This window comes from Hypomesus nipponensis, chromosome 28 (assembly GCF_054491055.1).
Source record: "Hypomesus nipponensis isolate SF chromosome 28, ASM5449105v1, whole genome shotgun sequence".
Classification (NCBI taxonomy): domain Eukaryota; kingdom Metazoa; phylum Chordata; class Actinopteri; order Osmeriformes; family Osmeridae; genus Hypomesus; species Hypomesus nipponensis.
The window spans coordinates 6960576-6985843 of NC_140388.1; the positions used below are offsets into that span (position 1 = coordinate 6960576).

The 25268-nt window shown below is 47.7% G+C and overlaps 2 protein-coding genes across 9 annotated transcripts; one reads left to right on the forward strand and one right to left on the reverse strand.

Moving 5' to 3' along the window:
* Positions 1-4016: 4016 nt before the first annotated feature.
* cnnm4b (cyclin and CBS domain divalent metal cation transport mediator 4b) lies at positions 4017-21250 on the reverse strand. Of its 6 annotated transcripts, none has more exons than XM_084694406.1 (9): positions 19830-21250; positions 14872-15015; positions 14510-14644; positions 13346-13515; positions 9482-9578; positions 8202-8264; positions 7085-7141; positions 6137-6315; positions 4017-5466 (listed from the first exon to the last, which is right to left on the reverse strand). In XM_084694406.1, exons 1-9 carry the CDS (start codon positions 21235-21237, stop codon positions 5239-5241), a joined length of 2481 nt encoding a protein of 826 aa, XP_084550532.1. In that variant the 5' UTR covers positions 21238-21250; the 3' UTR covers positions 4017-5238. The 6 variants fall into 6 exon arrangements, with proteins under 6 accessions (XP_084550532.1, XP_084550527.1, XP_084550528.1 ...); XM_084694401.1 differs by lacking the exon at positions 7085-7141 and adding an exon at positions 8519-8539; XM_084694402.1 differs by lacking the exon at positions 7085-7141.
* On the forward strand, positions 20256-25238 carry LOC146219726 (uncharacterized). 3 transcript variants are annotated; one of them, XM_084694410.1, is made up of 12 exons: positions 20256-20748; positions 22087-22163; positions 22253-22394; positions 22713-22818; positions 23083-23214; positions 23318-23387; positions 23538-23677; positions 23815-23871; positions 23996-24089; positions 24231-24332; positions 24706-24771; positions 25004-25238. In XM_084694410.1, exons 2-12 carry the CDS (start codon positions 22154-22156, stop codon positions 25057-25059), a joined length of 975 nt encoding a protein of 324 aa, XP_084550536.1. In that variant the 5' UTR covers positions 20256-20748; positions 22087-22153; the 3' UTR covers positions 25060-25238. The 3 variants fall into 3 exon arrangements, with proteins under 3 accessions (XP_084550536.1, XP_084550534.1, XP_084550535.1); XM_084694408.1 differs by lacking the exon at positions 20256-20748 and adding an exon at positions 21703-21926; XM_084694409.1 differs by lacking the exon at positions 20256-20748 and adding an exon at positions 21703-21926 and having other exon boundaries at positions 22124-22163.
* The last annotated feature ends 30 nt before the right edge of the window (positions 25239-25268 follow it).

Below are 25268 nucleotides of genomic sequence, written 5' to 3' on the forward strand. Positions count from 1 at the left end.
CTGTATGACACTTTTTCTGTGCTGTTGAATCACAGTATTATGAGTCACACTGTGTGATCATAGAGTGCTTCTCTTCTTGGTCTACAAAAACTCAAAATCATTGGACAAGTCTGATTCTTCATCTGAATAGAATATAAAGATATACATATTATGTAAAGAAACTTTACGTTATTATAATAATAAATTCATAAAACAAAACTACAACTTGTGTTTATGATCAGCTTTCATACTAATCTTTAAACACCAACATATATATGTATTGTATAAATTCCAGAAGATTATTATATCAAAGCTGAACAGTTTACCAAAATTACTCATGTGTGTTCTACGCATTCATACACTTGACAAATGTACAAATTCAGGCCATCTCAAAATGTTGCTGGTTTTAAGATTTGAAACTTTCCATTTGTAATATATCCACGTGTGCAGAGAAGTGAAGCAATGGCTCAACATTTCACACCGCATCACGTCCTGTCCTCTCTAAGTGTCACGGAGGTTTAAAGTCTGGAAAGGGCCAATTGGTTGGGACCAGTTGTGACTGCTCCAAACCAGTGGGCATTTTTTTCAAGGAGCATGTTACATGAATGCATATGGACGCTGTTTAGTTTGACGTTAGTGATAAAACATCCATCCGCCAGCAGTCCTGGTATTGGACAGTTGCAATTACATGTTTTTGTCATGTCAAATGATTGTTGAAATTTGTTTGTGAACAATTCCTATTCACTTTTTTTGAGGTCAGTCATATTAATATGGAAAGCAGTCAATTTATTTACCACCGCAAGGTATTGTTGTTGCACAAACTAGCTGATCTAGTTGAACTGTTGTTCCTGTTCTCAGTTGGGTGTTTGTGTATGATCTGTTGTCTTGTCCCTGGTCTATGCATGTTTTGCCTGTTTTTTGTTTTTCCCTTGGGTCAGACAGCTGAGTGGTTAGGGAATCAGGTCTATAATCTGTACAATTCCAGGCAGTGCAAAATGACGTTGTGTCCTTGGGCAAGGCCTTTCACCCTACTTGCCTCGGGGAGAATGTCCCTTTACTTACTGTAAGTTGCTCTGGATAAGAGCATGTGCTAAATGACTACATGTAAATGTAGGTAGTGTATGTTGTCCCTGTCCTCCTGAAGGCGTCATCTCAGCAGGATGTGACCTCCAGAGCTCTATGTTCTAGTGTTTTTCCCAGCAGACAGGTGCGTATGCCCAGCCCAGGTGGAAACCGAGCCACATTTCAGTTATTGCATCAGAGTTCACTTTACAAGTTTGTTTGCCATGTTTAAATTTTGCATTCGATTTGATTGATTTCAGATGGTTTTATCCAAAGCCAAAATGTACTTCAAAAATATAACATGGAATATTGCTGAACATAGTGGAAATAAATTTCTAACAACAAATATGGGAACTGTTTTTTTAAATCTTCCACAACATTTTTTCCTTGTTGACTTTCCTAACAATTATTTCAAGAAAATATATTTTTTTTAATCCACAAGCATATTTTTTATGAATAGTTATTATAGCAATGTTGGAAAATGTTGTGGCCAACCCTTTTGATCTGTTAATCTATGACAGGAATTTTAGAATTTCCTGGCGTTTCCCCGCATTGATTCGGCAGGGTTGGACTGGCTGGAGAAATTCCCACCGACGTAATCAGTGTTGTTAAAAAGCAGTTTAGGATTACTCAAGACAAACTTTGAAACACCGCTGCCTTCCTCTGCTTTGAATTTCACTTCCCTGTTAAAGCCTTGGTTCACTTACGTCCTCCGGCGAATCTCCCAATCAGAAACCGAGATGTCCCAGATTTCAGGTCACTCAGGCGTCATTTGTTTACTTTCGGGAACATTCTTCATAAATATGGAATACACTGTTGTTTTCACATTCCTTGGCATTACATTCAAAAACAAATTTTATTCAAGTGCATGCCTACATATTTTATTAATTTAGCAGACGCTTCTCTCCAAAGCAACATACACAGTGCATATAAAGTGCATATTGTTTTAGTGTTAAAATACCATTCATGCATTAAAACTCAGAATAATTTCCTGAAGTATGCAGAGGGATTCAGCTAGTTTCAACTTGTTCAACAGACACAAATGAAAAAGCAAGCCAAAACCTCACAGAAACAACATGAAGGAAACATTTACAGAGTAGAGAAAAATATCTCCAGTTTATTAACAACTTTCTTCATCTTCAAAACATATTCAGATAGTAATTATAAAACGGTATGTACACATTATTTCTATTTTAAGTTAATGCATGCCAGAGAACAAATAACCGATTTATTTTCACCCAGTCAGAATAAATTCCTACTCTCACTAAACAAAGTAAATAAAAGCAATAAAAAAAGTAAAAATAATTGTTCATCACAATTACTGACAGTGTTCTGAGGTAAAAAAAATAAAAAATACAGAGCAAGAAACTGGATGATAACCATTTACCCTTTAAGGGTGTGTATGGGCAGAGGGGATGGGGGGTGGGGGATTCATGACTTGGAACCAACCAGGAAACACAGACTTTTGGACTGGAATACATCCACGAAACCAGCAAGAAACTATCCATTCAAATACAACCCAGGCACATCCTAACCCGTTTCAAGCTACCCTGGAGTGTTGAGGGATCAGGAGTGCTACTACAAGGTATTGCTGACAAGCAGTAGAGTACAAAGTGATGTCCACACCATAGAGATGATAGAGGACCCCAGCATTCTACAAGACAAGTACCGATTGCTTCTGTGCTACGGTTTGGCTGTGTTGGGTTGAGGCCAAAAGTTGTAACACAAAGCCTACCATGCTAATGGGAACAGGAAGTGAAAAAAGCTCGACAGCGGAGGACTCGCTGTGAGGTAAAGATGAGTAACCGGATGGGATCCTACCAGAACTGAAAGACATGAACACACCTTTTCTGGTTTCTCTTGGGTAAACCCTGACCAATTAATAATAATTATTGGTCTCACCACAATAAGATGGTGTCAGAGGGCCAGGCGAGGGAACACAATAGCTATGTGTATTAAGGCAGCTTAAACCCATGGGCCGGGTCACTTCTAGAAGTACTAAGATAATTACTGTCTAAACTACCTCTGAGACTATATTTGGTTCGGTAACATGAGACTTCCTGTTGTTCTTTCTAGAATACTTCTGATAACTGAGTAGCACTCGATTCACTGCTAGAACCTTTGCCGTTTTTTGAATATAACACAAGAAATACAACATCTGAAAACCTCAATAAACATTATCTTTTGGCTTATTCCAAATCATATTACAATGTCAACCTGTAATGTCCTAGTTAACATATTGAACAGCATCATATAATCAATTCTGAATTTGATTTTAAAATCCTTCACAATCCATTACCTTAATTTGCCTGCATGACATCAAACCTGCACAGTAAACATTTTCCATAGATTTGTTTCCAGCTAATTTAATTTACCCTCCCCCACATACATACACACAAACATATTTCCCATTCTTTGGACTCATAACCGTGCCTCTATTATGCCACTATTAAAAACCACCAAGTCATGGTAGAGTGCGCTTGTTCCTTCTCCAACAAGCACAAGTCCAGATCTGTTACCATATCTAGATGAACACTTGCAGCAGATATGTGAAAGCTGTCAGGCACAACAGCACAGAAAAAACCCAAATCAGAGGGTTGAATGATGCTCTGTTACCATAGCGATATGACTGCCTGTGTGATCCTCTTGGAGATCCGTCAGTCTGTCCTAGACTGCCTGCTCCCACCGTTTCTGGTCCCAAACTTTTTAACAGCTCCAATAAAAGGTCTACTTCCTTTGTTGTAAAGGGGAATATACCACAACTTCAGTTAAATGCTAAATAAATACAATCAATAATGTAAAAAAGTAGTTTGTCTTTGGTGGAAGTCTCTATCTTTTGGTTTCAGTTTCCGTGTTCGGGTACCATCAGAACCCAGATTACAGTCACCCCCCCCCCCCCTTCCCCCCTCCCCGACGTCCACTCAACCCTCAACCTTTCTCCCCCAACCTCTAACCATCACCCCCCCCCCCCTCTGCAGGGCTAATCCAGTCCCCCTAAGGCCTGGTTCCAACCCTCTCAAACACTCCCCTCTTTTCTTCCCTCCTAGGAGGTCAGGTCGGGGCCTCTGAGAGGAAGGAGAACAGATGGGAAGGAAAGGCAGATACATATGAGACTACTGGAACCTAGTCATAGTCAGAGCACCCAACACATCATGTTGATTGTCTTAATGGCAACTTTGACCGCTCGTCCATCTCGATTGAATCCTCATAACTTCCTGGGAAAAACAGGAAACGCTCCATGACCGGCTGCGTCCAGAACAGGAATCTGAGGGAAGGCGGGACGGTTCCCTCTCTAACGCGCTGACTTGAAGAACGCGACGTGCAGAACCCACAGGAAGGATTCGAGAGCGAGCGTCGTTTTGCCAGCATACGCCGAATGAATAAATAGGTTTCATAGCTCCTCGTTCAGAATCCTTGAAAATATATTAAAAATATGACTCAAATACAATCTCACGTGGTGTCATTCCGTCTCATGTTGGTACTCGTCTGGGGGGGGGCCCGGTCGGATGAGGAGATGGGGCCGGGCCGGGCAACACACGCGCAGTAGGGATGTCTATGTGTGTGTCTCCCTGAGTTGGTGGCCTAACAAAAGGGACAAGGCAGGAGGCTGACAGCAAAGAGGGTGTAGACACACACACACACACACACAGGTGTGGATGCATACACACAGCCCATAGAACACACCAGGTTTGTCCCGAGTGATGAGCTGAACCAGCGACTGATCTTGGGAGGTGTGTGCCGTCCTCTAACAAACGCATCAAGGCCCCTTTTTATATAAAATTGAGAAAATAAACACCATCTAAATCATGTAAAACGCAAGTCTACCTCCCGTCCCACCGCTCCCCACCACCACACACACACCCCTTCTCCCTCAGGGAAAGCCTTTGTATAGCACACACACACACACACACACCTCTTGATGGATGTAGAAGGAGATTCCACAAGTCTCTGTGTCACGTAAGGATAAATTGTTTGTTTGATTGTTTTGTTAAGGGTGGCCAATGCCACCATGTGTTGATTTGCGTTCATCTTTGCACATATATACAAACGGAGTGTGTGTGGTCTGTTGTGTGTCTTTGGACCCTGCTGCTTGAGCAGGATGTGTATACTTGTGTTTGTGTGTGTGTGTGCCTCTGTGTACACACACACACCCCGACTCTCATGTCCCTTTCTCCCTGCTGCATCGGTCGGCGTATGTCACATGCTGCTTTCTGATTGGCTGTGGTGGTTGGCGGTGCGAGTGGGCGGGGCCGGGCGGTTCTGCTCGTTGAGGAGGGAGGTGGTCTCGTCCGTGCCGTTCTCCGGCGTGGGCGCGGCCTCTGGGGGCGTGGCCTCCGTGCGGTGGGTGTGGCCACTCTCTGGGGACTGGGGGGTGCTGTCCAGACGGGACGCCATCAAGCCGTTCTGGTACTGGGCCCTGGTTATCTGTGGAGACCGGGTGGAGAGGTTCAGATCGATCAAATGAGAGAGGGAAAGTGGCTCTGTGAAAGAGTTTCTCTCTGTCCCTGTGTTCAAAGAGAGAGAAGGAAGGTGGGGAAATATGGAGGAAGGAGAGAGGAAGGACAAGAGAGAGACAGTAAGAGAGGAAAGAGACGGGGAGGACTACGAAAGAACAGGAAGATGTGGCGAGAGAGAACGTGACAGTGAGACGGCCTCCCTCTGTCCCTCCGTGGGAAGAGGAAAGACAGAGAGGTGAGGAGAGACAGAGAGAGGTGAGGAGAGACAGAGAGAGGTGAGGAGAGACAGAGAGAGGTGAGGAGAGACAGAGAGGTGAGGAGAGACAGAGAGAGGTGAGGAGAGACAGAGAGGTGAGGAGAGACAGAGAGAGGTGAGGAGAGACAGAGAGGTGAGGAGAGACAGAGAGAGGTGAGGAGAGACAGAGAGAGGTGAGGAGAGACAGAGAGGTGAGGAGAGACAGAGAGAGGTGAGGAGAGACAGAGAGGTGAGGAGAGGCAGAGAGGTGAGACAGAGAGGCCTCACCTCTCTGTCTCTCCTCACCTCTGTCTGTTTCCCCTCACCTCTCAGAGACAGAGAGGTGAGGGGAGACTGAGAGAAAGAGGAAATGGAGAGGAGAGGCAGGCCTGGTCCCACCCACCCTGACAAACTGCAGGTCGGTGAGGGCTCGGACGTAGAAGTCGGGGGTGTACTGTGGGGAGGGAGCGCTGCTGTTCAGCTGGCTGCTGCTGCCGCTGACCGACAGGGACTCCTGGCGGTCCGCCCCTCCAAGAGACGAGGTCCGGTTCAGACCGCTCAGGTGGGACGGGGAGCGGAACTCTGGAACGCACGCACACACACACACCGTAAACACACACACCCAGAAACACATGTTGCATGTTTGCACACACACACACACACACACACACAATTAGAAGGCAATATGAGGAAATATATATGGATGATTTATGTGGATGAATCACACAAAAACATTGCTGTACACACCCACACAATGAGTTAAGACGTGCTGACATACACACACACACACACACACATTCCCAAAACCATGAAGTTATGAACAATGTTAATGTCCGAGAAGATCCGCATATCATTTCAGATTCTGTGGGAGCAGGTTAGAAACAGGTTAAGTTTGTCTACTTCAGGGGTCTCTTACCCTATTCCTGGAGAGCTACCTGACAGTTGGTGTTTGCTCCAACACTAATCCAGCACACCTGATTCTAATATTGAGCTGATTGATCAGGTAACTAGTGATACAGTTACCTGTAACAGTAGTTACAAGTTGCAGTTGGCACCTTCCTGCCAAAGTAAATTCCTTGTCTGTGCAAACTTTCATGGCGATAAAACCCCTTTCTGATTCTGAAGAACCAACAGGCCGGTAAGCTCTCCAGGAACAGGGTTGCAGACCCCTGGGTCTGATTTAACACTTGTACACGGCCAGCAGAATTTCATTGCCACATTCCTCTACCAGCAGAGGGCGCCCTTCACAAGCTGGCGTAATCAAAGCTCCCCTCGACCCCAGCAGTGCTGTCTATTCTACGCCTCCCCCCTCCCTCACAGCCCACACTGCAGACGTACTAGCAGATATTACCACAAGGAAGGATACGTCCACCGGGGGGCCTCAGTGAGTCATAGGAAACTGTTTTACCTGGACATGTTGGTTAGATTAGTTGTCAGAGTCGGTCCATCAAGCCGCTAAGCTAGTTAGAAGCAGTGTTCAGATTGAGGGAGGGGGGTTGATGGGGGGTCAACACCTCGGGCCCACTCCGAACACTGGTTAGACGTTTACGCTAATCTAGGCTTTCTTTGAGTCTTCTGCGTCAAACACGGACCTGGGTCCCGACCTGTCTGAAACACATGGGGTGCTCTTGATTTGACTCCTCCCATTTGATCGGGAAACAAAAAGGACCCGTTTCGTACTTGCACGCTGCAAGGTCAATTTCATTCCCTCGCAATCAACTACCCAAATGAATAGCTCAGCCTGAATGTGGCTGACCGAGATGTGGTAACAAAGGAACCTGGGTTGTCCCCCAGGAGACTGACATGCAACACTGAACATCACAGGCCTCATGGGTGCATGAGCCACAGCTGAAGTCTGCCTCTAGTGGAAATGAGTGAGGTTCTAGTTGAAGGTTGCAGAGTCCTTTGACAGAAAGACTCTTGTATCTGGTTCTGATTTACTAGTACAGAACGAAGCTACAAACTAGACGCTACCTCAGAACCCCACTACGACTCTAGAAGAACCCAGCTACAGAACCCAACTACGACTAGTAGATCCAAGCTATAGATCCCCACTACGACACTAGTAGAACCCAGATGAGGGGAACCCTGATAGCTACAGAACCCCAATACCACCGGTTATGGAGCTCAACAAACTATGGAACCCTATTAGCTATAGAATCTTTGTGGCACCCAAGTAGAACCCAGCTTTTGAACACTAGCTATAAAACCCTAGTGGCACCTTAGTAGAACCCTGCTTTAGAACCCTACTAGCCATAGAACCCTAGTGGCACTCTAGTAGGACCCAGGTTTAGAACCCTACTAGCTATAGAACCCTAGTGGCACCCTAGTACATCCCAGGTTTAGAACCCTACATTATTATTATTATTACTATTATTATTACTACTAGCTATAGAACCCTAGTGGCACACTAGTAGAACGAGCTAAACCCGCCTCAGTGTTATGGGCCCAGACATGCCGGAGGTTACCTGGCCACCGAGAGAAGAGAGAGAACCTCTTAAGAGAGAGGTGACGGGGGCGAGACGTCGACACTGAGAGAGGGAGGGAGGGAGGGACAGGAGGTTACCCGAGAGAGAGAGAGAGAGAGAGAGAGATAGAGATGGAAAGAGAGAGAGAGAGAGAGAGAGATGGAAAGAGAGTGCATGCGTGAGGAGAGTGTCCCTGGTCATATGCAAGTTGCATTTGGCTGTGTTCCCTCTGCAGGCTTCAGCCCCGTTTGCGTGTGTGACAGCAGAGAAAGAGAGATAGAAAGAGAGAGGATGGACTGTTCTCTCACTGTGTGTACCTGAGGGAGGGAGCTGATCTTCTGAGTTAGGAAGTAGAGAGGGGAGGGGGGGACGGGGACAGAAACACAGAACTAAGACAAACAAATTGAAACAACATTCCAAACTTGAGGTGAACACAGACTGCTGAGGTGAGTGACAGACAGACAGATTGAAAGAAAGGGAGGAAGAAAGAAAGAAAGAAAGAAAGAAAGAGAAGAAGGGAGGGAAGACGGAGAGGTATAGATTTTAAGCCACTGATGCACATCATCCATCTAGCAGACTACTCTGCTTAGCCTCACATGACATAGCTGTTGTGTGACACATTCAGTAAGACCCCAGCACCAACCGGATCTTGGGACAGCCCTGTGCATTGTGGGCTTCTCTCCACTAGGTGTCAGCATTTACAAAAACATACACGACATTTACATTTAGCAGACACTCTTTTCCGGAGCGACTTACAGTAAGTACAGGGACCCCGAGGCAAGTAGGGTGAAGTGCCTTGCCCAAGGACGGCACGGCCGGGAATCGAACCAGCAACCTTCTGATTACTAGGCCGATTCCCAAACCGCTCAGCCACCTGACTCACTGACCTGACTACAAGGTGAACCTACAGCATACTGTAACTAAACGGAAACATTTACCAGATTTACAACTTTTGAACCTGACATGTCTTAGTATCGTTGTAATTCTCAAATCCTTCGATTAAATGTTTTTGGTGAGGGGAGGGCGAAAGGGGGGAAAGAGGAGAAAAGAGGTGGATAAGAAAAAAAGAGAGGTTTAGAGGTGAGAGAGTGTGAAAGAAGGAGAGATGGGGTGAGAGGAGGAGAGAGACGGGGTGAGAGGAGGAGAGAGACGGGGTGAGAGGAGGAGAGAGACGGGGTGAGAGGAGGAGAGAGACGGGGTGAGAGGAGGAGAGAGACGGGGTGAGAGGAGGAGAGAGACGGGGTGAGAGGAGGAGAGAGACGGGGTGAGAGGAGGCTTACCTAGAGTTGGGGCACTGAGGGCCATGACTCCGTAAAAAGAGAAGGGTCCAGTTTCAAATTTCATGTTCTCGTGTCCCGCCTCCACCTCCACTTTCCCCTGAGAGACAAACATGGCCAACACATTAGGGACAACGTCAACAACATCAAACTACAGAATGTTGGAGTTTAAACTACAGAATGTTGGAGTTTATTTAACTCTACTGATAACTCTACTATATATATACTATATGTACTATATACACACATGTTTATATATGTGTGTATATAATACACGTAAATACATGTATACCTTTCTATTCATGTTTATATATTAGCTATGTGAGGGCATTTCAGACTGGGTGGGTTAGGATTGGACTGCGTTTGTACACAGTCAGCGAGAGGGGATGGGGGAATGTGTGTGTGTGTGTGTGTGTGTGTGAGAGAGAGAGAGACAGAGAGAGAGACAGAGAGAGAGAAAGAGAGAGAGAGAGAGGGAGAGAGAGAGACAGAGAGAGAGAGAGAGAGAGACGAAAGACAATACCGACATAGGCCTGACTGTCAAAGAATAGAAACACACATGCCACCGAGGAAATCTGAGATGGGGGGAATGGAAAGCAACAAAGACTACATTAGATCAAGGAAGAGAGAAAGGGGGGAGAGACAGCAACCCAGAGAGAGAGAGAGACAGAGACAGAGAGCGGAGGGAGCGAGGGAGGGAGGGAGGGAGGGAGGGAGGGAGGGAGGGAGGGAGGGAGGGAGGGAGGGAGGGAGGGAGGGAGGGAGGGAGGGAGGGAGGGAGGGAGGGAGGGAGGGAGGGAGGGAGGGAGGGAGGGAGGAGGGCAAGGAGGCCTCAGTGTTGACACAGGGTGCAGATCAGGACCAGGGTGCTGTGGGTGAGGAATGTGTCAACTGCAGCAACAATACAGCACAGTTAATCCACCCGTCCATCCATCCATCCATCTATCCCTGCCCATCCCCCCACAGCATGGGCACCTATGGGGAAGGGAGGGAGGGAGGGAGGGAGGGAGGGAGGGAGGGAGGGAGGGAGGGAGGGAGGGAGGGAGGGAGGGAGGGAGGGAGGGAGGGAGGGAGGGAGGGAGGGGGAAAGAGCAACTTTATTTCATAAACTTGTGGGTGGGTGAGTGCATAGCTCTGTGTCAAATAGAACATGGATACACCACCACCACCACCACCAGAGCACGTGTAGCCTTGCCCCTCAGCACTCAGGGGGTGTGTGGGAGGGTTGTGGAGAAAGAATAAAGACTGCTGGAGGGAGGGAGATATGAGTTATTCTAGTCTGACCTGTTGTTCAGGTATCCATCACCTTAGAATGGAGCATGCTGACAGAACCAAGATCACCGACACACACACACCTTACACACAAACAAACACACACACACACACACACACACACAAAGGCTTTTCGTTTATGACAATCCCCTGACAAAGGCACCTCCGAGCACCTGCTTCTGAACATAGGTCTGAGTACACTAGACCTACACTAGTTAGACTGGGCCTAATATACACAAGATGGACTGGGCCTAGTACACACTAACTGCAGAGGGCAGGTAGTATACATGAACTGGAAAGCACAGTTAGTACAAACAAGCTGGGCAGAGGTGTACAGCACTTACAGGATGACTACAATGGAACACCCGGTTGAAAGATGTTTTCGGTTAATAGTAAACTTGTGTATGACTTGTGTGTGTGTGTGTGGGGGTGTGTGCGTGCTCATTCATTTCCTTACTAGGTGGGTCTTGGTCAAAGTCTAAGTTGACTCGAATGAATCATCAATAGGCAAGGACCTGTTGAGCCCTAACCAACGGTTCCATTTCTAGAGTGGAGTCTGTCGGTGTCTTGGGCCACGTTCCAACACTGCCCTGAAGCACCCTTCTCCCCTCCCTTGAATCCCCTGGTATGTTTAGTTTGCGTTAGGTCGTTTCACTGACTGACCTAAGTGATATCCGGGAGGGAAGGGAGAGAAGGAGCGGACAGGATGGAGGGAGAGCAGGGAGAGAAGGAAGGGGAGCATGAAGGAGAGAGAGAGAGAGAGCTAGGTGAGGAAGGCAGAGGACAGAGAGAGGTCAGCTATCGGTCCTTGCAGGCTTTCAACAGCTGACTGACGTGTGGTAGAGAAACAGTGTGTGTGTGTGTGTGTGTGAGTGAGTGTGTGCGTATGCAAAGCCCTCCGGATCTCCTGTCGAGGTCAGATCAATCTCAGCCAGGGGTCGTTTAATAACTTATAGCTCAGCCACTGAGGCCCTGTCTAAAACCCGACACTTTCAATAACAGGTTTATACCATGTTTACCTGCATGTGTAAGGCATTTGTCTTTTTAACTGTTTGTGTAACCGTGTGCAAGTGTATAAGTGCATATGTGTATGGGTTTGTGGGTGTGGCTTACGTGTATGGGTTTGTGGGTGTGTGTGCGCACATGCACGCACCGTGTGTCAACATGTACATAGCCCTTCACACAGGCTATCACAGAACTCTCTTTAACCCTTTGAACTCTATTAGTCATGTCATGGATGGCGTGTGTCTGGGGCTGGTTCCGACAAACACTCGTTTCTCGGTGGGGGACGTCATTAAAGCATTATTACAAACACAAACACACACACAGTCATTTCGCTATAATAGGAGTGGAATGAGGAGGGTGAGGTATGTGAACGATGCTGCATTTCTCTGTTGAGGGTATGAGAACAGACTGGCATGAGCTCATCACAGGAACTGTTAACACACACACACACACACACCAATTTCCGCTAACATAAACAGTCTTTAGATACACTTTTTTCCCAGTCTGTTCACTCAGCTCCTTTTCCCCCGTTTTTTTTGACAGAAAGTAACTCAGAAATACTTCTATTTAGATAATACATTCTTTGAATGGCAAACGGAGGCAACAGTAAACAATATCTCATCTCCTAGTGGTGAGCTCACATGGAAACTTCCCACACCGTAAGCTATTATGAGAGGCTCAACATGTTTACAATGCAGCCACCACAACCCCCCACACACGGCTTTGTGGATTATTCCATGTGTGGGGTCTCCCTGTGGGTAGATACCATCAGGATTAGTCAGGGGGGGTTACTGGAACATCATAATGACTGTTTGGGGACACTAATGACATAGCTGACTGGCTTATGGGGAAAAACACATTTGTTTGTGTTGACATTGTGACTGATTTGTTTGTCACATGTGTGTGCATGTGTGTAAGATGTGAGGAATTGGTGTATTGTTGCATGGTTGATTAACAGCAAGGCGTTTTCCTCTCTGTCCAGTCTTTATTCCCTTTTCTTTACCCCCCCCCCCCTCTCTCTCTCACTCCAAAGTCCCAGCTGTTCCCTCCCTCATTCACCCTCTCCTGTCCTCTCCTCTCCTCTCCGGGGGCCATATTGACATCCCCTGCCTTCCGCCATCCCTACTGCAGTGACAGCTGGGATAAGACCACCCCCCTGTCACACACACACACACACACACACACACACACACACACACACACAGATGAGCTCCTGCCATCTGTAGGCCTGGTGTCTTAATATTCATGTGACCTTTGCGCCTGGTGATACCTGGTGTTCAGCACCGACTGAACCAGGAGACAGGAACCAGGAGGCATGACAGGAGGGAGAGCGAGTAGGAAGAGAGAGGGATGGAGGACCGTGGAGAGAGAGAGGCCAGAGAGTCAGACAGCGACATGGGAAATAATACAGAGAGACAGACACACAGAGAGAGAGAGAGGCAGAGAGAGACAGAGACAGAGAGAGAGACAGAGAGAGGCAGAGAGAGAGACAGAGACAGAGACAGGCAGAGAGAGGCAGAGAGAGACAGAGAGAGGCAGAGAGAGACAGAGAGAGAGGCAGAAGGCAGGAGGGATGGGTATGGCGTGTACCTGCAGTATGAGGATGAAGTAGTCGACAGCCTTGCCCCTCTGGTAGACGTAGTGCTGGGGACAGCGCTTGTCGCTGTCATTAAACTTGATGTCCTGGATCACGTCCGGATGCCTCAGAATCCTCAGCAGGACCTTGTCGGAGATCTGAGACGGGCTGAACAAGTTCACCTCTGTGGGTGGGAGGGGGGGGGGGTGGAGAGAGAGGAGTCTTATTAACAGTCGGGAGGAAGCAAGACGCCTCCACGCTCCCCGCGAATGATCCCGACCCCCCAAGGATGAGCGAACGGGACGTCACGGCCACACGCGGTCCTCCAGAGCCGTGTCACACAGGGACCCGCTTGTCTCCCGGGAGAACGATCACACATGACACATGATGCAGTCAGCCACACAATGCACAGAGCAGAGACACAGGGGCATGAGAGAGCGAGAGAGCAAGAGAGAGATTGAGAGAGAGAGAGCGGAGGGAGAGAAAGGGAGAGAGAGAGAAAGGGAGAGAGAGAGAGAGGCAGTAGTCTACCAGAAACAGGAATAACGACAGTTCAGCCAAGACCACACAGACACGCTGCAACACTGTTCAACGTTTTTTTTTTGTGAAATGCAGTGGAGCGTCCAGGAAAGTGCCTCGTCATGCTAGCCTTAGCTAATGCTAACACTTAAGCTAAGGCACGGGGTAACGCTAAAGCTCAGGTTATTGCCAACGCTAAAGTGAATGCTAACCAAAGGCTTACCATAACATGAAAGCTTAGGCACAGGCCGACGCTAACATTCAAATTCGAGCAGGCCATTTGCTCCCTGGAGTGATTCATGGAAATGCAACTTATACCTCACTGGGCATGGCTCCAGCATACTGTGGTTACCACGCACCAAGGAGCACCAGACAGTTTTAGGGACTGTGGAGGGCAAAATACTACCAAAACCAAAAGCTGCATGTAACAATAATTACATTTTATTTATATAGCGCTTTTCAAGGTACTCAAAGTCGCTTTACAGAGTCCAGCATTCATTCATACACAGTCAAAGCGGTGGTGGTACAGAAGGGTGGCTGCCACTCAGCGCCAACGGCCCCTCCGACCTCCACCAACATTCATAAGCCATTTTTTTACACATGCAAATACAGTTGGTGGTTTAACTATGGAGGGGGGTGTTGACGGGCGATTTCCTCACCTGTGGCCAGGAAGCGATGAGCAGCCAATAAGAGCTGAGGAGAAATCTTGGGTTTGGATTCACTCTCGTTTTTGAAGGCGGAGAAATCTCTCTTATTCTTGTTGGGCGCCACCTTCTTCCTGTTGCGGTTATCAGCTGAGAGACACAAACAGACACATGGTCATCCCCTTTGCACGGGGTTACGCTATGTACCCACAGTAAAGCTGCTGTAAAACCACAGGTTTTATAAGACCTGAGATGTTATAAAGGTGTTCCATGGGCGTCAAGACTCATTCAATACATAACACTGTGAGGCATTATGAGTTCCATGCTGGTTGTAAACGTGCTATAAACATGTTATAAAGGTGTTCCAGTAGACTCACTGTAGAGGTCAGACTCGTCCAGGATCTCTGATTTGATGATCTCCTCGATGACATCTTCTAAGGTGACCAATCCCAGCACCTCATAGAATGGGTCTCCCTCCCCCTCGTTGTTCACCTTCTGGACAATCGCCAGGTGAGATTTACCTGGAGAGGAGAATCGGTGTGAAAGTGTGATCCAGCAATGATTCAATCAATTAAGGCAGTAATTGAATCATTCAACACACCATTACTTGCCAAACGAAGTTAATATAGGTACATAACATGACTTTCTATATCGGGCTAGGTAGTGTATCTCTTCAAGATTCCATTTCAGCTGGATGTTCCAACCAACCAGCGCCCTCCTTGCACTTCCAACAATGCATTGACGGAGGTTGCCGGTTCAAATCCCCCCTGCATTGTGCGGCGCTAAGGATGAAAGCGTCAGCAACATGTGTACATGTAAATAAACGGCGACTGTGCACAGACGACCCACCCTGGGCAGTGAGCCTGGTCGCAGGGCTGTGGGCCTCACACCTGCTGCTGACTGATGCTACATGTGGGTGTGTAGGGGTGGTTCAAACTCAGCCTGGACTCTGGCCCCTATAAGCCGTCTGTTCCTGCGATACACCCACACCCCGCATGAAGGAGTTCAACTATTCACCGGGGACTTAATGACGGTGCCAAATTTTCAAATGCCCTTTCGGAAAGATCAACAGCAGACACAGTTGGCAAAGAGGCGGGCAGAGCGTCATCCATTATGGATGATTCTGCCGGGGTGGGGGGTCCCCGGCTTTCTGGGAACTGGCCCCCACCTTCCAGAGAGAAAACACATCCAGTAAGGTGCATTTGTTGACAGAAAAATGGCGGCTTTCCTTCCAAAACCCCACAGCCTCTCAGCATCACACAGAGGGCGTCTCTGACAGACATCACTACTGCCCCTCTGCAGGAGACAGTACGCCAGCGTGACAACACAGACCTGGACTGGGAGAGAGGCCTGCTTCTCAATGGGGCTAGGCCTGGCCAGTATATGTGTGTGTGTGTGTGTGTGTGTGAGACAGTCCATCTCCAGGCTCCTCTAACCTCCCTCTGCTTCCTGTCAATACACTCCTGGTGGAGGTGGACCCCCCCGGGGAGTGGACTCACTTACCGAAGCCACTGGAGGCCATATCGACCTTCACACACACACACACACACACACACACTTTTAGCATATTCCTGGCATGCCCACTTTTTCCTTTTGTCCCTTTTCCCTACCCCATTACAATCTATCTCTTTCTCTCCCTGCCCCCCCCCCCCCACACACACCCCTTCCCTCTCTCTCTCCCAGTTTCTGTGTGGCCATGCCTTCTGTTGTGGATACACAGTTACGCTTGTTTGTCCTGTCACAACACACAACACAAAAACAGCAACACACACCTTGTAATAACACACAGCTCCCCAGCTAGCCCCTGTAGTCTGGTGAAAAGCATGGTGTGTGAATATTATGACCAGCAAGTACTGACAGGCCTGTGCAATATTTCCCACTGGCTCTTACAATCCTGAGGACGCCATTTTGGGGTCAAGCCCCCTCCAGCCTTTCTCATGGCCAGTTTCCAAACTATCTGCCTATGCAAGCGAAACCGATTTAAGAGACTTGCCCATCAATCAATTAGGTCTTTGGATGTTTCCTAGGATACTTAAACGATTACGCAAGTCACAATTAGAAGCCTGTTAAGCAGCTGGTTTTGAGTGCTACTAATGCTCTGATGTCATTTGATGCAAAACAACACAAAGCTTGTTTAGAAGCAGACAGGCATGCAGACAGAACACAGTGATAGAACACAGACAGAATACAGAGACAGAACACAGAGACACACGAGTCATTTCTGCTGAGCGGTGCTGACGGGTCATTAGCATACGACTGTAAGACAGAAACAGTTCACAACTGCATATGCACACACTCAAGGAACAGAGGAGCTTGCAACTGCACTGTCAGTGATAAGACAGGAAGGAAAGTGCTGGTGGGGGGGGGGGGGGGGACAATTTAGAAAGAGAGAGAGAGAGGGAGAAAGAGCGAGAGACAAAAAAACAGAACTAACGGGTGAGAGCTGATCACCCCGGTTCCCCTCAGGAGGAACAGGGCGTAGAAAGAGGAACATGGTCCGCCAGACAGGAAGGTCACCTGACCAGCCTCAGGCATTGGTCAGCATGAGTAAAGAACACGCGTGTGTGTGTGTGTGTGTGTGTGTGTGTTTGAAAATGACCTGAGGGCTCCGTCTAAAATATATAATACACATCTTCAGTAGGCAGCTGGCAGAGAGAGGGAGAGAGAGACAATCAGAGAGAGAGAGAGGGAGAGACACCGAGAGAAACACACCCTGGCGTTGCCTAGGCCAACACGCCGCACACAACACACACACAAGCACGGGAGACTGAGGCGTCTTATCAAACAGGGCTTGGGAAACATTCAAAACAGGCCAATCATAAAGCATGTGTGTATAGCTGGGTAGCCGCACAGGCCTCTGGTGACAGGAGAGGTGGGTGGAAGGTATGTGCAGGCAATATGTCCACCCTGTCAATGTATGACTGCACATGATTATTATCATAAATGAACTCTAGGTGTGGCTACGGAGAGGGACAATGGGTGGGGCTTCTATAAGGGACAATGGGCGGGGCTTTGTTCAAGGACAACTGCCAGAATGACAGAATTCTACCGACAACCTTTCGAGTTCCTTGTTGGGTGTGATGGAAAGTGCTGTGGATATTATTTTTTTTGTTCCTGCTTCAGTGAAACGTGGTCTAGTAGTAGGAGGCCGTTCTCAAAAAGGTCACACGTGAACTGCCATCCGCTTAGAAAAGGACAGGGTGACACACACACACACACCTCCTGGTGGGTACATGACTCATACTAGGAGGCACAGAGAAGATCACAAAGAACTGGATATAAATCCTTAGAAGTCACATCATTGAATCATGTTCCTACTGTCTACACCTGCAGGTCTATAGAGTTTACCATGTCTGACCCCTATACTGTGGAATAGTACACTCCTGATTGCCATGTAGACATTAGCCCTTTTTCACCTTGGATTGGACCATGGGGTGGGGCATCAAATTCATGGGTAGACAACAGGGGGTACCATGGCAACTGGGCACCATGTGGCGGAGCCTGGAACTGGCCATGCTTGCGGGGGGGGGACAAAACCGGTCGGGCCTGTTGCTATGGCACTGACAGTTGTGTGGCACAGACAACACAATCAATAAAACGTAATGAGCTGTGCGTGTTTGCGCGCGGGTGTCTAGGGACCGAGGCGTGTAATCTTATTAAGAACAAGCGGCGGCGGCGTGTGTGGCTTCCAAAGCACCAACTGAAGTGTGTCTGTGCGTGGTGTGTGTGTGTTAAGAGACCCCATCAACCACTTGGGGGTCGACACAAGTTGGCTGTGTGTTCGAGCAAGTGGCAAGAAGGGCTTTCATTCCCCCCTCCCCACTCAGAGACCAGAGCTGTTTCGTGCCAAGGTATTCACCACACAGCCAACTCTGCACTGGCAGACCAGCTCCTGGTCCCAATCTTTTCTTCCCTGTCCCACCCTACCCCTACCAGGCTCCCTGTCCCACCCTACCCCTACCAGGCTCCCTGTCCCACCCTACCCCTACCAGGTTCCCTGTCCCACCCCTACCAGGCTCCCTGTCCCACCCCTACCAGGCTCCATGTCCCACCCCTACCAGGCTCCCCGTCCCACCCCTACCAGGCTCCCCGTCCCACCCCTACCAGGCTCCCCGTCCCACCCCTACCAGGTTCCCCGTCCCACCCCTACCAGGTTCCCTGTCCCACCCCTACCAGGCTCCCTGTTCCACCCATGCCTGGTTCAAAACCTGCCACAGGAGGTACTGCTAGTCAGCTCCAGAGCCCATAGTTCCTGGTGTGACATGAACACATTAGAGGAGGCACATATAGAGTGATGTCATGGCCTCCTGATTCACAGACAAGGCCCAGTCCAGTGACTGGTCAAAAGGGGGGCAGGGAATGGACACCAAGCACCAAGTCCGATCTTAATCGGGGCGAGTGAAAACATGTTGCCGTAAAACCCACAATAAGGTCGGCCATGTTGCTGATAACGCTGGAGGGAGATGAGACAGCGGGACAGAATCCTCCCTGTTCTGTTCTATTATGGTGAGAAGCAAACATGCTTTCTGTGTGTGTGTGTGTGTGTGTGTGTGTGTGTGTGTGTGTGTGTGTGTGTGTGTGTGTGTGTGTGTGTGTGTGTGTGACCACGTGGGGGGGCAGCTTTTGTCTCCTGTCTGTGACCTTGAGACGAGATGCCTGAAGACTGAGAAAAACACACCCGTGCCAGAAAGAGACAGAGAAAGAAAGACACAGACAGGGAGAGGGAGAGTGTGTGTGTGTGTGTGTGTGTGTGTGTGTGTGGGTGTGTGTCCACAGGAGAAAGGGATCAGCTGCAGTGGAGAGGCGGAGCCTGTGAGTGTCTGAGAGTGTGTGTCCGAGTGTGTGTCTGAGTGTGTGAGGGTTTGAGAGTGTGTGTCTGAGGGTCTGAGAGTGTCAGTGTCTGAGAGTGTGAGGGTCTGAGAGTGTAAGAGTGTAAGTGTGTGTGTGTGTGTGTGGGTGTGTTGTACAGAAGGAGGACTCCTACAGGGGAGTAGGAATCCAGAGGAAGACACAGATAACACTGCCTGACACACAATCCGGCTCTGCTCTACACACCCATCCTAGCCACACACCTAGTTCCATTTGGGTGGCAGCTATATCAGTCATCTCTCTATAGATAAGGCTCATCTGGGCTATAATTAACCTTCTGATAAGATACTCACTATTTCAGCTATTATGTGACTAGCTCTGTAGAGCTAAGGTAAACCAACCTCATACGTTCAGCTGCCTCTCTGTTGCTAAACTTCCCCAGTGATACTGTGAAAAACAACCTCCCTATAACTATGTGAGTTTGTGAGGTAGGGCAGACATAAGCAATCTCACAATACCACCCCACCTTTTTTGAACTCCTCCAGCATCGAGTCCAGCTTGGTGTCGTGGAACACAAAGTGGACGGGGTGGTTGTAAAACTTTGTGATGGTCTTCAGTGTTGTGCAGTCGTCCGGGTCCACGAACGCCAGATCTTTCACGTACAGAACATCCACGATGTTGGACCGCTCGTCCTCGAACACCGGTATCCTGGTGTATCCGCTTTCCATGATCTCCGACATGGTGTTGAAGTCTAAAACCGCGTCGCTATGTATCATAAAACAATTGGTCAGCGATGTCATGACGTCCTCAACAGTTTTGGTCCGAAGCTCGAGAGCCCCCTGAATCATATTAAGCTCCTCTTTGACAAGGTCGTTATAGGGCTCCGTTACTTTCAGCATCCCCACAAGCTTTTCGCGGTTGTAAACAGTGCCAATTTCCTGACCCAAGACGCAGTCAAGCAGCTTGCTAATGGGCCAAGATAAGGGGAAAGTTGCCAGCATGAAGAACTTGGTTACCATTATGGTGTTGGCTCCTACGGCCAACCCGTGTCGAGAACACAACGCCTGGGGCACGATTTCCCCGAAAATAACGATACCGATGGTGGAGGCTACCACAGCACCCAGACCGGATCCTATGAGATCGTCCAGGAGGATGGTGAGCGTGGTGTTGACCAGGACATTACCGAGAAGTAGCGAGCATAGCAGGTAGTTTCCTTTACTCCGGATGGGTTCGATCTTGCGGGCGTATTTCTTTTCCTTCTCGGTGCCACAGTTCTGCACTATGCGGAGCTCCATGGGATCCAGGGCCATCAGACCCAGGTTGAGCCCGCTGAACATTCCTGACAGAACCAGGAGGAAGGCGATGAGAATGATCTGGAACCACAATGGCAGAAGGGACTTCTTCTCTTCCACAACCCGCAGTCTCCCGTCATCCTCCCCCAAAAGGTACCACTTGCCATCCTGGCTGTCCTTGACGCACAAGCCGTACACCTTCTTCGGCTCGCTCTTGCGGAGCGGCTTGATTTTCAGGCTCAGCACCCCTGAGGTCCCCTGGTTGCTCACGTTCATACCACCTCTAATGATGATATCTTTAGTGTAGTCGGCACAAGTCCTATTAAAAGTGGCTCTGCCGGTTTCTGTGCCACTGTCGTCATGCTCTCCGTGGTCTTGGTCCATGAACTTGATATGTGCCGAGGTGTCAGGAGCAATCTGCTGTCCGTAGAACCTGAGGAGGATATTGCTCTCCTCAGTTACCTGGATAACTCCGTCGTCGGTGGTTGTGGCCGGCTTGTCGCTTCTCTCCAGCCGCATGCCGAAGATCCGGGTGCTGCTACCAAGCTCTCCGACCCCTGTCTCGGCTCGTCCGCTCACAATAATCCCCAAAACAACGAATAAAGTTAGCGTGTACCCCTGCCCATTCCAGTCCGTCGCCATGTTTGTTTCACTCTCTGCAAACTGGGAACTGACGTCACCTACTAATTTGCAAAGGCCGCCCGTCATTAACATATTGACAGAGTTTAGCCAATCCACAGCCAAGACGTAATATAATGAGTTTGATCGAGCCCCCTTTCTTTAGCGTTTTTAAGGTAGAGTGCTATTTTTTTTAAGGTGTACATTGCAGTTGCCCAATTGTGGTAGCCTACTGCTACCACAATTGACTAAATAATTGTTTTGAGTTTAACCACAATTTTACACTATTCATTAAATAATATATGTCTGAAGCCCTCCACTGATCTTTGTTAGTAAAAATATTTAATCAAAACTTAATTATCTCTTGCCTTGCTCAAGCTTAAGAAACAAATGTCAGACGTAAATAAATAAAGAATTACAAGGTTTTACATTGATTATAAAATGTGTTTGTTAGTGCGCATGCCCTCAAATATTTGAAAGACATCATAAAAATGTCTCGACACAAATGCTGTGACACTGCAAAAAAAAAAAAAAAACCCTACGTTGAATAGCATATAACCTATAGGCCTACATATCACCGAGAAAGTAATAACTCCTGAATCATTTTTTCTTGTTTGTTATTATGACGTTAACAGCTTTATCATAACGTTTAATGATGTTCCGTTTTGAAAATTATGTATTCTTTTGAATTCACTGCCGAATAATGTAAGATGGTGAGTCTCAACTCTTTAATGGGAGGGTGGGAGGAATTTCTTTTTCTAATCTTTGCAAAGTCTCTCGCAAAATCTGCTCACTTTTGCGAGAGAATGCAAAGAACTGAAAGAATAAAAGTTTTTTCACACATCATAATTTGTGCATCATCATGGCCCTTAGCGGCTCTGTAACAACCTGCTGTTTCTCTCTGGTCAAGACCACGGAAAACCTGGACAGCTAAGAAGAGATGTCCAACGGTAGTAGGCTAATGATAAAATATACATATAAGCTCCTTTAAGCTTCAATGTATTGACATCATGCAATTTACTACTTCTTCATTCCACAGAGAGACTCGTTTTTGACCCATATGAAGGGAGCTACACAGCAGTCGTCAACGACAGCTGGGTCCCCCAATACTCCTCCCTCAATCCCTCTCAGCAGACGGTCCGAAATCTGGAAACCATGTCATCTATTGGAATTATCAGAAAGTAAAGCCTCACAAACAACACCCAGGACACATGGTTGTGTCTTCCCAAACTAATTAGGACTGATGACAAACTGTCAAACAGCTTTAGATAGCATCTCAATTCATCTAGATTAAGATGATATTTCTTGAAGCATGAGATAACATAAAAGAATAAAAGAACCATGATGGGCTTCAAGGGTTATTTTAGGGCATCAGCATTCAAAAGAAAAGCTCATGACGTATTTTTCTGATATCAAAGTCATATCAAAAGATGCACAGGCAGACTATATACATAGAAGAGGCTTCTAAGGAGTGTCACCTGCTGTTCTCTGGCCTCTAGTTGTGCGTCCATAGACCTGAAGAGCAATGCAGAGCAGATGTCCCAGCATGGCCTGGAACAGTCTCAGCTGTGGCATTCCGTGGCCAATCAGAGCTCAGAACTCAGAGTAAGTGTCATCATCACCACCTATACAATCACCTAGAAGCCTGGTGCGTGTGTGTTTCACCTGCGTGTTACCTGTGTGACACCTGGGTGTCGCCTATATTTCCCCTGTGCGTTACTACCTGTGTTACCTGTTTTACATGTGTTACCTGTGTTTGACACGTGTGTTCCTTGTATTTCACCTGTGTGTTACCTCTGTGAATTGATTATCATAGTGATGTTTAGTAAAAAAATATATAAAGCTGCTTCTCCGGTGGTCCTCCATCAGTTGGGCCCTCCACCCGGCCACCCCCCCCACTTCCAGCAGCAACCAACTGACCTGGGGAGGGATCTCGTCAGTCACACCTGGACTCTCCTGGAGACCCCGGGTGTAGCCGGCGAGAGGTCCCAGTTACCGAACGTGAGCGAGCAGCTGCTTTGTTTCGATCAGACCTACGGCTGAACGCTACATTGTTTGACTGGTAATCATTCGCACGGAAATCCCTCTAACGCTACCTTTTCAGTGCACACCACCAACGCCCTCTGCTGGTCAGTCAGTCCACTACAGAGACTCGTTCTACCCGGGGAGAGAGGGTGAGTCAGAGTGCTCTGAGGGCATGCGCTGTCATTGAAATAGCTGACTGGCACAGTGAAAGTCATAGCTGACCTTCCAATGGGTATTATAGTGATTCTACTATGAAGTTTAGTTATCAACATCCAAGCTTTATAATTATTAAATTACAGGACAGTCAGGCTCCTTCCCTGCCTCCTGCCAGCTGCAACTGCCCCTCCCTGTTGCCAAATCCAGCTCAAGCTGGTTCAGTAAGCTCCTCCAGGCAGGGGTGGAGTGGAAGGACCATCTCCCCAGAGACACAAACAAACCTGTGAGGCTCTAATTGTCCTTGGTTGTTTTTTCGGCTGAGGAAAAATGTCTGGTGGCTCGTAAACTCCTGGTGAGGCTGTGTCTGGTGAGAAAGTTGAGCCGGAGGTGGTTTCAAACTCAGTCCTGTTTTTTTTTAAGATCACCTGGGACACGTTTCTCCAGAGATGGGTGAACAGGAGAGCCTCAAACACAGTGGTATCCCCTTCAGAAAGCTTCTAGAAATATATTATGGAGGAAATTCTGTCAAATTTCATTAATTTTGCGGCATTTGCGATGTAACTGTTTTCTTGTTTTAATTTTGTGTTTGATTTTCATTCAGGCTGGATCCTTTTCTCCCACAAATGCCCCCTGTCCCCCGTCTATGGGCAACAATGCCATACAAAATGGAATCAATAAGTACTCTGTACAAGCTGGTAACCAAGTTCAACCATAACCAATGCAAACAAGTGGTTCTGGAAGCTGGTTTCATAGTCCTCAATTGTTTCTATTTGTGTAACCATGTGCCATCAATACTCAAATGACATTAACACATCTCTTTTTTGTTCTTTAAAAAGTCCCAGGTCACCTTAGGAAGGCGTATCCATCTTGGAAAAACTGTTGGAGAAGAACACCACCACCCCCTCTCACATCCCCGCCCCTCCCCTCTGCCCCCCAGGGTAAGAACACAGCCATCAGTCTGCCTCAGAACTCACCTCCTCCCTTCCTAACAGGAAGTTCCAGTCGACACTAAGTGGATGAAATTCTAGTATCCCCCTTTTCGTTTCATGTTGATTCTGCGATACCCTTGCGTTCCTTCATCTGGTGACATTAAACGTTTCCCTGTATCGCGACAGACCCTGGCCTGTACAGAGCTTTCCCCCACATACTTCTGTAAGCCATAGCAGACACTCGTTTTCAGCCCTGTTCTTTGGAACGTGGCGCCACACCCTCCATCCTCCTCAGTGATGAGTGACTCGCAAGGCCTCTGTGCTCGAGAGGGACTTGCATGTGTGTCATTTAGTCTGACGTGATCCATCCTCTTTTCTCCAGATCATTTTAGCTACCTGCTGTCCCAGACACCCTCTGAGGAGCTGGGCTTTCCTTCTCCTTCTGAAGGTAACCTGGACAAATGAAGACACCAAATATGTTTACATTTCGATACTCTATGTGAAGCCTTGTCTTTAATGATGCTTTGATCGATTTTTTTGTGTGACTCTAAATTGTCTCATGCTTGTCCAATAGATGATGAGAGGGCGATGGTGATGTTTTTTTAATTTATTTTTTTACAAATTGTAAAAATGATCACTTGAAGGGCTTGAGTGCAAACCTGTCTTTTTTTCCTGGTCAGGCTGGCTGAAGGTGGAACTGCTATCAGAGGGCTTGTCCTTCTCTCAGAGGCCCTGAGAATCCCAGATTGATTAAAAATGAAAGAAAAACTGCATTTGAAGGAAACACACAAAACAAACGTTATTTGCGGTTGAATAAAGTCTTGTACAGTAAAACAATACTGATGGTAAGTTATCAGTCGTACAAATAATCGGAATTAATCTGGACAGATATAGATGAGATAGATTGTGTTTCAAGTACAGGTTGTAAATGTAGTCATCAAAGGA

Coding starts and splice junctions, on each gene's coding strand:
- cnnm4b (XM_084694406.1), bottom strand. CDS start 21,237: ATGGCGACGGACTGGAATGGGCAGGGGTACACGCTAACTTTATTCGTT. Junction 15,016..19,829: donor GCTGGAGGAGTTCAAAAAAG/GTGGGGTGGTAT, acceptor TCTCCTCTCCAG/GTAAATCTCACCTGGCGATT. Junction 9,579..13,345: donor ACTTCATCCTCATACTGCAG/GTACACGCCATA, acceptor TTTGTCTCTCAG/GGGAAAGTGGAGGTGGAGGC.
- LOC146219726 (XM_084694410.1), top strand. Junction 24,090..24,230: donor TAAGTACTCTGTACAAGCTG/GTAACCAAGTTC, acceptor TTCTTTAAAAAG/TCCCAGGTCACCTTAGGAAG. Junction 24,772..25,003: donor CTTTCCTTCTCCTTCTGAAG/GTAACCTGGACA, acceptor TTTCCTGGTCAG/GCTGGCTGAAGGTGGAACTG.